The sequence below is a fragment of the Rissa tridactyla genome, chromosome 6, assembly GCF_028500815.1.
Source record: "Rissa tridactyla isolate bRisTri1 chromosome 6, bRisTri1.patW.cur.20221130, whole genome shotgun sequence".
In the NCBI taxonomy this organism is placed as follows: domain Eukaryota; kingdom Metazoa; phylum Chordata; class Aves; order Charadriiformes; family Laridae; genus Rissa; species Rissa tridactyla.
Genome location: NC_071471.1, coordinates 61,016,388 through 61,029,904, shown reverse-complemented (window position 1 = coordinate 61,029,904; position 13,517 = coordinate 61,016,388). Strand labels below are relative to the sequence as shown.

Genomic DNA, 13,517 nt, shown 5'->3' with positions numbered 1-13,517 from the left:
TTATGGCTTTGTTACCAAAGTACTCTTTATTTTCAAAATCATTAGTTAAATTGTCTTCTATGTGGTAGGCAGCACTTATGAACTAGAATTTTGTTGAATAGAATCAGGGTTATATAGCCAATTAGGCAAACGTGTCCCCGCTAGTTAGCACTCTTGGGTTTGTGTGGAAGCTAGAATACAGTTTTGTGCTGTTTTTCATAATTTACTTCCATGTCCTTGCATGATGGACTTCCACAGACATTGATATGACAGTCAGTGCCATATGAACATCTGAAACGCACAGACCCAAGTCTTAAGAAGTGATGAGTGAGTGGTTCCAAGTTTTCACTTAGACCCACCACAGGCAAGACTGCTGGTCAGAAGAGGCAAAGCTCTTGGTGCTCTAGAGATCTAACCTCCTTAAAACGTCTTATGTTGAGGACCCAAAAATAAGATGCTTAAAATCTGTTGTTTATTTTTAAAAAATGCTAGGCTATATTTTGCCCTTGGAGCATCAATCACTAACATAACTTTATTAGTTTCTACCACTTAAGTATTGGCCATGGGTCAGTGGTATGATGCCAAACAAGCTTGATCAATGTTCTGATTTGCGATGCTTCCCCAAAAAAATAGTTATTTAAAGGACGAAAAATGCAGTATCCAAGAACAGAAGCTGCTTCCCACTTCTCCATAGCAGCTGTAGTAGACTAGAGAGTCTCCTCAAGTAAAGTAGGAGGAGAATAAGGGTAGAAGACTCTAACTCTGCTTTTTCCACTAGGTTAAGTTTTGATGAAGGGAGATCTTGGAGCAAATACAGTTTCACATCCCTCCCACTGTTTGTAGATGGAGTTTTAGGGGAACCTGGAGAGGAAACTCTCATCATGACGTAAGTGAGCATGCCATCATGCTACTGTTGATGGGCACTGCACCAGAAATATCTTACAAGGGTTGTTTGTAACGTAATAACATTTCTGGTTGGGGACCAAACCAGGTACTGTCTGAAGCCAGGAGTATGCAGTTTTCTGTTGCTAAATCATTAATGTTTATTTGTGATATGATTGAGGGAATGACAACATGGGTCCTTGCAAGTTGCAAAAACATTATCACTTAGCTTATCAGCATGAAACCTGACTCCTCAAATTGAATGTTATTTAAAGCAGAGTTACTCTTGACAGATGAATATTTGAAAGAAAAAGAGTGGGGTATTTTTATAACAGTGTTTTTGCTGCTACTTTCTTTTTTTCTTAACTGAGACACAGAAAAATGAAGACGTTCTTTTATAAAAATGAAAGACAAAATGTTGCCTGGAGGCTGACTCATGAAAAATTATGATTAGTTTCAGTGTGCTATGCTGAGTTCTGCATGGTGCATAAATCTGGCTTCATCCTGCCAGAAACTGTGACATTTTACCTGAGAACAGATTTGCAAAAACAGGAGGAAAACTCAGTTTCTGTCTGTAAAAAATGGGCTGACCTGTAATAAACAGAACATGTGGCTTGGAAACTAACCTGAGTTAATAGACATGTATGAAGGATGTTCTCCTCAGGTTCTGATATTAATTTGTGTGCAACGGATTCCCAAAGCTTATAATTGAGATATCAAACTCCTGTAGGTATAACTGTCTCCAGCCCTATGTCAAAAATCTTCTCTGTATAGTCATTTTGGGGACTGATGTAAGTGGAAGGATCTTGATCCACAGAATAAAAGTTACATGCAATTTTTAAGAGGGTTGTAGATATTTAGCAACCTAAGTTTCACTTTCAATATGTCAGTCAAGTGAAAATCAGTAGGACTGGCATTCCCAAAGTAATTAATCTCTGTTGGAAATTCATCGGTGCCTGTACCTCTAACTACCAGACTCCATCTGGTGCTAACTCTTACTGTATGCTCTTTCTGTTATATTCTGTAGAGTGTTTGGACATTTCAGCCACCGCTCAGAGTGGCAGCTAGTGAAAGTAGACTACAAGTCCATTTTTGATCGGAGGTGCGCAGAAGAGGACTACAGGCCTTGGCAACTCCATAGCCAGGTAAGAAGCAAGGAGGCTAGGATATGACCTGAAGTAGCTAACGGTCCTACAGTTAAAGATCAGCATGATCCAATGTCTTTTCCTGTTAGTGTATCAGATTGTCCCTTACTGAATGGGTCTGGTTTGTTACGTAGGTGCGTTGGCCTCAGATTGCACTCTGTGTGCCCTGAAGGATGAACAACTGCTTTTTGGATTTCATTCTCTGTGCAGGCAATTAGCTCAGACTTATCTACAGTTGAAGAATGCAACAATGGCAGAAGCACTGCCACTCAGAGAGGCCTAAACTCCTCCACTCTTATATGTCCCATCCAATTTCCCCATCCTTACCTCCTTTGTCTTCCTCCATCCTTCTATGTCGTCAGAGCCAGTATCTTAAGACCCTTCTAGTTGCTTTCACACTTGCTTCTCCAAATTCCTGCCCTCTTAGCCTCGTTTCTTACTCACTTGGTTTCATCCTTGTTCTGTCTCTCTCAGTGGTACTTCTGCTGTGGCAGACAGGCACTTTATTCGCCGGTTCGTTGGGCCCTCACGCCCTGTCCCTTGCATCCTGGAACCATTGCTTAAGTGCCCAGCAAGGTAACGTGCTCGGCACAGTGCCTGCACCTGCAACTTCCCAGCTCCGCCAAGTTTGACACAACAGCCTGTGTTATATCAGGTTAGAATAAAATATGGCCCAAATTCTGTGGTTATATAAACACCAGAGGCTCCACTGAAGTCTAAAGCGAAACACCCATTTATATCATCAAAGGTTGTCTTTCTGTATGTATCTTGCTGGGGAAGAATTTAATAATGAATATGAAATGAAAGTAGCTTGACTCAGACTAGCTGCTCACACAAGGCACAACTCCACACTAAAAATACCGGTTATGACTTAGATCTTTAGATGTTGAAAATCAGTACAGCTTCCTTGAAATTCAAGGAGGCACAGCATTTTACACCAGTTGCCATTCGGGCCTTTCCGTTTCGTAGGCAAATCAAAGCCATCAAAAGTTTCTCTTTCCTCCAGTGATTTTAACAGCATAAAAGGTAACAAGTGAGACCCCACTGTATTTTGTTCTTTACTTTCTTGTGCTTGCGTAAGCAAAAATGCCAAGGATTTTGCAGTTTATCTTTAAGGATATTGGCTTTGGAGCTTGCAAAACTATTTTTAGGAAGACTGATATGGACTCTTGCCTTTTGATTTGCTTTCCATTGAGATTACAAGGCTGAGCCTTGTTCCCGAGATAGAAATATTTAGCAGGGTGCTGGGAGATAGGATTGAAAAGACAAGGAAGTTTCAGCATCCACGTAACAAGACAAACCCTGTAAAATCTGAACTCCATGGAAAGTATTTACATATACATATATCACCAGTTTCTACTGAACGAAATTATTGCCAAACAGATCAGACCAAAGAATAGACCTCTCTGTCTCAGGTTGCAGAAGGATCAGACTGTGTTTTCAGTTGCTGTGAAACCTAATCTATACATGAGAAATGGGCCTGGATCAATTGCTCATTGGCTTTGGAACGAATTCAGAACTGAATCAGGTACATAAGTAACCTCAAATCATTTCTTAGCGTGTATTGGAAAAGCTGTTTTAGTTTCAGTTAAAGCTTCAATAGCTTTAATTAGCTACAGCGTACTGACATGGCATTTGACTTCCCATCCTTTTCCCCTTGAGTCACAGCTCCCATTGCACAAGCTTGGAAAAACTGGGTGATACAAATAGCCTGATGGGTGTCAGAGAAAGATATTTTCGGTTTTGTTTCCAGGGAGAAGCTTGCATCATGGGAGCAAAAAGGATCTACAGGAAGCGCAACTCAGAGAAGAAATGCATGCAAGGAAAATACGCTGGGGCTATGACCTCGGAGCCATGCGTGTGCACAGAGGCAGACTTTGACTGGTGAGCAATGGGCACAAAACCTGTGCGCTCTCTACCACACCAATGCAGAGCTCACTAGAGAGGCTGTAGGATTGCAGAGAGTAGAAATTAAAAATGTGTAAGTGGACAAATAGATTGCTCCCTGATAGTGCAGGTACATCCAAAAAAAGGAAAGGTGGAATATCTGTAATTTTCTAAGACTCCCACATAATTGATGCTGAACAGACCAGTTTCCAGGTTGCATCTGAGCCCCGTGCAGCGTTGAGATAAAAGGTTCATTTAGCACATCTAACCTCAGCAATGACGAGGAGTGGCTGTGAAAGTAGTATGTAAGACATATATACAGTGTGTGTAAAAAATAAAATAAATTCTTCATACATACACACACACACATATATAAGTATATATGTGTAAAAGTAAATATATGCATATGTAAAGTAGGCCATCAGCTTCTGGAAATCAAGTATCTAGGGAATTCCTGGATCATTTGTTATATCTGGACCATCATTTTTATAGTATCCAGCAGACATTACCTTTTATGATTTGGGTTAATCTTCTGAAGCCTTTTCACTTCTGCTTTATGCTACGGGAAATAGAGTCCACTGGTGAGTTATGAATGGCGTGATAAAATGTTCAGCTTCTAGTTTCATTTCAAGATTCCTGCTGACTCACAGCAATTTGCACAAAAAAAAGGCAGGGAACCGCATTATTGAAATCTCTCTATCACCTGTTTTCTCCAAGTCTGAGGCAGTCCTGAGCATCTCAGAAGAGAGAAATGGTGGCTCTTTGTCAGTGCCTTTGTGCCCTTTGTGCCTCACCAGCTAGATCTATGCCATGTTATTAATTAAACCCAGAATCAGTAATATGCAACCTGAAGGGGTTCATCTCATAAATATTTTGTTTCTTGCTATATGAGTTCACTCTAGGACTGTGGAAATTTACGGTGTTTCCCTTCTCACCCTCCCATAAATATAGCTATGTCGATTTTTCAATATAAAATCACAGAATCACAGGAGGCTTTTCCATGTGTCTAAAAAAGTAAATCCTCTTGCACCAAACCATAACAATTATGAGCATACTTGGGCACTGATTCTCTGAATATGATGTCCTGGTGATTTCCTTATCTTCTGGTGAGTTTTTTCTTAGGGAGAAGATACATGAGTTCTCTGTACAGTTCATCATTTAGGTGCCCAAAGGTCCTGGATTTCAACCATTTAACGTTATCTCTAGTAATGTAAAACGGATAGCAGCCAACCAGAAAAAAACATGAATAGAAAAGAAATTCCCTGAAGATTTTGACCCTCTCATAGAGTGTGCAGTACAAAGGAGTGCAAGCTCATGCCCAGGCTCGAGAAAATAACTGATGGGATTGACTCATGGTCGGTCTGTTAGTGGTTAAACCCCTTACACTCCTAAGGGACACACAGTCAGGAAACACTTCTGATAAAAATATGGTTTCCTTCCAGAACGTCTCTTTCTCTGAGAATGTACGTTTTTATTTCATTAAAATTGATTGTGTGGTTTGCTATTACAAAACTTTGCTGCTAGATACGGAATGCACCACAATGACATTTGCTGGGGGAAACATGCTTTTATTTCTTTCACATTCACGTTGAGGAAACTTTCTCCAAAAGGTCTGCTGGGTTGTAAGAGAATTTCGAAGAGAAACCTTGGATGGTTAGGGATGTAGGACAGATGATCAGAGTTCACGCTCACCAACAAGACCCCTCAAATCTGGTGGAAGAGGCAGAATTAGGATTTTGTGAAAGTCATCTTGTTAAAAGTAGCCTGAAGAAAAATACCCTTAAAAATACTGCATGAGCTGACTGACAGAAAGCCTTGCTCACCTAGGAGGGCCTTCCTCCTTCTGATGGAATCAGTTTTGGTTTAGAGCAGACTGTTGTGATCCCCTCCAATCCTCTCTGAGCTCTTGTTATTCCTACAGTCCTCAGATCTGGATTTTTACTTTATCCATTTCACCTTCCTTCCCCACCACCTCTGAGGAAAAAAGACCAAAACATTGCTTTAAGCATTGAGTTCAGAAATATTTACCAGCAATATTCATCACTTATTTATCTACTTAATGCAGTCAGGATAGATTTACATAGATTTGCCAGAGAAGGACAGAAAAGCCATAGGGAACAGGAGACAGAGGTTTATCAAGGAAGGAGAAAAGAGATGGCAAGAAAAAAGTAATTCTGCTGCCTCTACTTTATTTCTCAGCCTGGTTTTATTGTGCTAAGAAAGGCAAAGCTGCTGCTGGGCTGTAGCATTCGGTGCCTGCCTGGCTGGACTCTGCACGGCCGATGCACCCTGCAGAAGCTGGTCCAAAGAGGCATTTAGAGGAAAATCGGTGAATGAATTCTTGCTGTGGAAGGGTGTCCTCTGTGAGGTCCTTCCTGCAAAAAGAAGCAGCACTTCCATCATCCTCATTCATGGCATTTCAGCAGTGCTTTTAAGTTCTCTATTTCTCTTTTCACTGGTCAGGGCTTTTAATTGAGGGAGATTGAAGGGGACATGTATCCCCCAGGCAGGGAGAAACCCCTTAGCTGACTGCACTTGATTTTGCAATCTTGAAATAAACTGGGTGGCTTTTTATATTAACATCAACGGTTACAGAACCCAGGCTTGTACACAGAATTAAAGGGGACAACCATCCCTGCCCCAGTCAGAGTAGGACTTTCTTTGCTGTTTAAACACTGAATTTGTGTGGAGAAAATTTTATTATCTAAGCTTGTCAGAGCTTGGAGTAAAAAAATATATCTGTGTGGTCAGGTAAAGTGAAAAAAAAAAAATGTTATTGCTGTTAATCTGCGAGTGCCTTTTTATCGGTTTGGGGAAAAAATGCCAATTATACAACACACAAAGATTTTATAAAGTTTTTTCCTCCTGATAATATCATAGAACTCCAGGTTCATTTCAAGTCTGTATTCAGCCCATGGAAGTTCTTTCTCAGAGAAAAGGGCACATTTGTTTATTGTATTACACAGCGACAAAACTGAGTGACATTAGAAATGACTGTAGTTCCTCTAGCCTTGGGAACCTGAACTCTTCTGGCAGTAGACATCTCTTATCATGGGCTGGAACCAAAACTAGCTGGGGCCGGGGCTGAAGTGGCAGCTCTGTGTGCTCCGTGCAGGGGCTGAGGCTCACAGCCAGAGGGCAATCGCGCTTCAGGAATAGGGGCGAGTGGAACTGTGCAGAAGCCCTCGGCAAATCTGTCCTAGCAACGGCCTAGAAACGAGATTGTCCTTCTTCATTTAATTGATTTGGGTAAATGGATGACACTGTTACTTGCGTGTTATTAAAGCATTAATTTACCCGGTTTCCTTACACTGTGTTCCTTCCTGCTGTTTGAGGATTATTACAGCAATATCTCTTCAGTAGAAACACCTCCTAGACACAGATGGAAATCTTTGGTGGTGTTCATCCTTCAGCTACCTGTCTCCCAGATCCTTTATTAGAAACTTTGAGTTAAGTGTCTCACTGTCCGTCTGAACTCACTGTCATTAATACTGAGGGCTGCTTCTATCAGTATTCCCGTATCTCACACCTTCGTGGGAAGTATGAGCCTGTTGATACTGGTGCTAGTGACTTTGGATAGCCAGAGAGGCACAAAGGAGCCTTAGTGCGATTGAGAATCAGGTCTATTTCTTCCACTGATGATATCAGCAAGGGTCTGGGTAGCTCTTTTTTTATTGTCTGGCACTTAAATTACAGCCCTGCCTGCTAGGCTTAGTTCTTACACTAAAGCTTCAGGGTCAGGCACCATGGGGAACCGCAGGGAGGCAGAAGGCAGATACTGAACGTGATTAGACTCTGTTGGCTTTGTGTGTTGCCACTCCTCAGTTCAGACGATCGTACAAGTGTCAGTTCTGAAATACACATACGTTTGCACCCTTAGGTTAACTAACTTTGTTTTATCATTAAGGTAGGCTTGGTTAGCTAAAGAATAGTAATTTTGAATGAATTTTTAGTTCATTTTGAATTCCCGTGGAAAATGCATATTCACTGTGCAAAGTCTACAGTGCATCTCTGCATCTTTAGGGGCCTAGATATCTACTAGGCATGGATTTACTGGAAAGATTCTGGGGATTTTAGGTTCCCTATTAACATAAGCTGGTATAGCTTGACTCCAAATACTGTGATGCGATTATAATAATATGCCTTCATAGATCCATAATTCAAATTGCAACTGAATCCATCCTTCTCTGAGAGAAATCCCATGTCGGATCTTGTAGAACTGGGAAGCAAGCACAGCTTCCCTTTAACACAAATCTACATTTGCATCATAGTTCAATATTAGGCGATGGTATTAAACGCATAAAAAGGTGGTAAGAGTTTTCCATGGCTGCGGCCGCAGTTACTTTTTTCCACTAGGGCTTTGGAAACTGCAAAACAAAGGTGACTATAATATAATCACAGCTATACCTTCATTCCACCCCATTTAATGTTTGAAAAGTTTGCAAAGCACAGCATACGAAACCACAAGTAGCATTTTCAGTTTCTGGCTCAGCTGACTTTAAGGTGAAGCCGTTAGTGTTATGGAAGTCCTGTGGTTACATGTTAAGTCTTCTCTTGATTTTTAGAAAGGATAAGCGTGACAATCACTGACTTAACTGGTTATTTCTATATCTTAAAACAGTGGGATTTCAATAATTTCACATGGATTTACAGTTCTTTGATGATAGTATGTTTGTCAGGTCAGTATTCAACGTACAAACTTCCTTAAGGGATTTCTTTTCCTTTGGTTATTATCTGTGCTGCAAATAATCTTAGACAAGGGAATTTACCATGAGTTTTGAGCAGGGATACAGAACTTCTGGAATGAAGTTGTATCTGTCTCTAATTGCAGAGAAGGACTTGCCATCATACTTGACTAATAGAAATAGAATTCCAGTTTAAACCAGTAATGGTGGCTAGGGTAAAACCATCGTTGGTGAGAGCCAGATGACAGGCTGCTTCGTACTGATAAAACACTCCCTGCTGGTAAATGCTCCATTCTTTTTTGATAGATACATTATCTATTTCACCTGAGTTCTTTTCAGGCAGGCACAAAATATCATCAATATATGCAAATTCCAATTCCCAGTTACCAGGCAATGACTCGACTAGCTGATTGCAGTCTAAAGCTGATGCCTTCCCTGTCTCCAGCTTTTGCTATACTGGCTCGTGCTATGGCAATCCAATTGATGCTAATGCTTGTTGATTGCTACAAAGCCTGTTGTGCCAAATTGTAGGCAGCAATTTGTTGTCAGCATGAATGTTCTGCGTGCACCAGCCTGTAGCCAAGGAATTCATTAGATTCCAAGACTGCGGAGGTGAACGGGCGGCTGGTGCATCTGTAGAGAGGTATGGAACAGCAATTCGTGTCATTTACTGGGATGATATTTCTGTAGGGCCTTAATGAGCCAGACGATTTTCAAGCTTGAAAACGACACTGTGAAACTTCTGTGCTTAGAACTATTTCTGCTGTGGAAAATCCTATGATTTCATTCTCCTGACTTTGAGAAATATGATCCAAGTATAGTCAAACCTAGTTAAGTCAAGTTTGGCTTGTCCAGATGTGCAGGTACTAATAGGAACCAAAATTATGGTCTAAGTCTAGATGCCTGTATAGTAAGAAATCCCAGACTAGTGCTACTGCGGATACCGATGCCCTCTGAGGCAGATTTTACTGTATTATTTTGTTTTGTTTTCACCTGATTACAGAACTGTGTGTGTACAGTGTTACAGCTTTTTAATCAGTGACACATGATAGCTTAGGAATACAGTGCCGCAGAGTGTTGACAAATGAATTACAAAAATACAGAGGTCCCACTTGTATGTAAATATTTGTTTTCTCTAAGCAAATCAGCATGCTGTTATTCTTCATTATAAAGTGTATTCTGCAGCTATAATGTTCTTATTCCAACAAGGATGATTAGAGAAGCACACGGCAATGGGAGAATAGGCTGGCTGATGCTTCCAAAGCAATTAAGCAACATTCAGTCACTAGCATCTGAGTAAATAGATTGATGAAAATTCAATCAAAAAGCTGAGGAAAAGACCATTTAGGCCATCTACTTCATTGCTGTTTCCTAGAGTATGTTCTCGATTAGTTGTAGCTTTCCCAAGCACCACAGCGGACAAAATGTTCCTTTGGAAGAGTTGTGCACGCTAATAGATGTTTAGGAGTTTTCCCAAGTGAAAAGCAGCTTTAATTTTCTTTTGCTTAATGTCATCTTTTTAATTTCTCCTTTTTTTTTAGATTATCTCAAAACATTTTTTTTTCTTCATTCAGAAGGAAAAGTTGCAGGCAGGAGTAAAAGGCAGTGACAAAATTATTCTCAGTGTCCTGCTTTTGATAACGAGTATAAGAAATTTAACAAAAATGTATTGCAAAGTATTTTCTCCTTTTCTTTTTCTTTGTCTCATATGTTAGATCAGTACCAGACTTCTTAAAATGGTTTAATAGTGTGTCCTGGTTTCATCTGGGAAAGAGTTAGTTTCCAGTGATTGCTGTGAAAGGAATGTCAATAATGCATACTGGTTTTGTTGCTGCTAAGCAATGCTTATACTTTTCAATGACTCTTCTCAGCTTCCAATAGAAGCCGAGAAGGGGCATAGACAGAACAATGGAATACCCAGTGGAATATTCTGCACTACAGATGTCATGCTGAGTATATAAATGGGGGTTGGTTGGGGGTGGGGAGGGGGAGATCCGTAATCACTGCTTGGGAAGGTACCACTTCACCATGTTGTGAAAGTGATTTGTGTCATTATTATTATTGTTATTTTTCCTCTTCTGTTATTGTTCTATAAAACTGTCTTTATCTCAACCCACAACGTTTTTTTTTCTTTCCCTTTCCCCTCCTTTTTTCCCCTCTTCTCCCTGCCCTTCTGGGGGAAGGGGGAGAACTGCGCGAGAGGCTGCGTGGTCCTAGCTGCCAGCTGGGCTTAAACCACGACATAGCGATTCATTGAATTTTTGTTTTAAGGCATCATGCTTTGGTCCAGAAAGAAAAAGACATTTGAAAAAAATATTCATAATGTTGCACCTTCTTGTTGTTAATATTATTCTACAAATATTGATCGCGCTGCTGCCTATTAGGAGATGCTGAATCAGTAGCCTGGTAGCGATGAGGCTGCTGCAGCTGCATGTCCCCAGGCTGTAGCGAGGTTGAGCATTTGGTCTGATAGGTGCCCGTATGCATGTACACACAGTACGTATATGCATGTGTACATGGCTGGCGACACAGATTAGCACAAACAGAAAACACAGCACTCATACAAACACCAGTTGCCTCATCCTATACCCCGCTCTGGTTGATGAGCATGAAATCCCACTTGTGGAAAATATGTGCACTGTAAACGCACACACAGCATTGATCCCACCAGTACGTGGTCTTAGACACCCAGGTCTGTCCAGTCACTGACCCCTGGATGCTTTGTATCCCCAGTTGCTGACAACTGGACATCCCCAGATGTCTCGTGCATAGACAAACACGCATGTAACAGGTCGCCTCTTGAGCAGGTCCAGACCTATATGGCTTTACACCAGATGCTCTTCCCTGGCATGGTGTAATGAGCCCTGTATGCCCGTGTGCAGTAACGCTGCTCAGTGATCTGCAAAGTGATCTGGGGAGGGCCTCTCCCATTGACGATCTGGTTGGTCTCACCCCGGCCATAAGCTAAATGGCTTTTCTGTGACAGCCCTGGGCGGAGCTGGGGCAGGGGCTCCACTGGCTCTGACCACATTATGAGGTTCCTCTGCCTCTTGTTTTTCCTCTCTGCTTCATTACATATATTGAGATGAGCCTTTAATCGCACAATCTAATGCTGCCCTAATCTTCTTTTCTTAGAATATCAGGCTACTTGATACCGAGACATTAAAGATAATAAGCAAAAATAGTGGTTTGCAAAGAAGTGTCGTTTTAAGATCTAGGATCATGTTGCAACTGGAATATTGTAATGGAGTTCGTGGACTCTGTATAGCAGTACTCAGGAATGGCATCCCATAAACTTCTCCATTATGGGCTGTGGAGAAAGCTTAGTAAAAAGAATAAGAATGATTTTCCGACCAAACAGTCCTCATTACTCAATGACTGGAGAGTAAACCCATATGTGAACAGAATACTGATTAAAGAGGTTTTTTGTTTGTTTATTTGTTCCACAATATCAATTTTAATAGAGGCTTTGTTTACCTGGAATCAAAACCAATTTGAACTGTTGTTTATTTTTAGTGGAACCAAAGCAAATTTAGTCGTAGCTAAACCTAAATTGGGACAAAAGATTACAGTTTGACTCATTGTTTCTAACGCACGATTTTTGGTAGCATTTCCTCTTCCAAACAAAAATAGAATTGAAGATCGCAGCCTTCTTTCCGTTACCGAATACGCTGTAAATGCCTTCAGTTGAGAGCTCTCTCAGGTCTGTAAATTTCCCTCTACAACTCATGTGATATAGCTTCCAAATACAATTAACTATTTAGCACTTCACTTTTCTAAGATATGACTGAGGCAGCAGTGATTGAACATACCTTAGATCCCTGGCTTTTGTTATATTTGAGTCTAGAGTTGAACCTGAGAATTACTGTTAGACTGTGAAGGGACTCGTGAACTACCTGGCCTGGTTCTGCTCTTTTATACTGGGACATATGTGAGGTAACTCTACCCCACCCTCCCCCCCGCCCCCCCCCCCCCCTCCCCCCCCCAAAAAAAAAGCTAAAGCGGGATGAAGAATCTGTTGTTATATCAATAAAAAATCAGAAATCCTAGTAAACAGATTGAGGAAGATCAAACTTTGTATCAATAGTAGAGAGCATGAACTAATACCTGTATCTGTTAATTCGGGTTTTTTATGTGACTGTTTCTTTTAATGCTAAAACAGTGATTATGGATATGAACGTCACAGCAATGGGCAGTGTTTACCAGCATTTTGGTATAACCCATCTTCCTTGTCGAAAGATTGTAGCCTTGGACAGAGTTACCTCAACAGCACTGGGTAAGTGGCACACCAGACTTTAGCTAGAGCACCGATACAGACTTTAACCCAGTGACAACCAGAGATTGCATTTACCATAGGTGTCTCAAAGCTGGCTGAAGCCTTTGGGACCTCTTCTTCACTGAGTTTGTTGGTGTGTACAGTCTGGCCCTCTACATCTCCATTGTGTATGGTCCAGACCTTTCCCTGAAAAATGATGCCTTAAAGAAACTTAGGGGGCAAACTGTAAGACAAAGGCCAAATCATTAAAATCTCTGAAAAGACTCCTCTTAAAATCATGTGGTATCAGGTGAGGCAGAAACAGTGGAAAACAAATGAGAGGAAAGAGATGAAACTGATGTATACGTGAACTGGGCCTGAATGCTGATTTTTCCTTGGCCTTCTTGGAAGTCAATCGAAGATGTAGTTTAAATTAAGATACTGACTTCAAACTTCATTTCCGATGCAAGTCAAAAAGCAAACAAAGGAACCCAAGCTGTATTTTGGCATTTTGTACACTCAAAGACAGGCAGAAGTTGCTGTTTTCTTCAAAACTCTTATTTCTGTAGCTCTCAAGGGTTGAATTTTTAGGAAGAGTTGCCTCACAACTGATGAGAAGTGGAGAGCATTTGAGAAAAGCTGTTTAACTATGCCTAACAGTTTAATAATTGAATACAGTTCCAT

General features: G+C 40.9%; 1 protein-coding gene across 1 annotated transcript in view; it reads left to right on the top strand.

Annotated features, from left to right (window-relative positions):
- The window catches only part of LOC128911172 (VPS10 domain-containing receptor SorCS1-like), a 303,650-nt gene that overhangs the window by 249,213 nt on the left and 40,920 nt on the right, over nt 1–13,517 (top strand). Inside the window, exons 14-17 of the mRNA XM_054205538.1 lie at nt 758–865; nt 1,889–2,006; nt 3,760–3,890; nt 12,741–12,854. Of these exons, the coding sequence (XP_054061513.1) occupies nt 758–865; nt 1,889–2,006; nt 3,760–3,890; nt 12,741–12,854 (471 nt within the window). The remainder of the gene's footprint in view (nt 1–757; nt 866–1,888; nt 2,007–3,759; nt 3,891–12,740; nt 12,855–13,517) is intronic.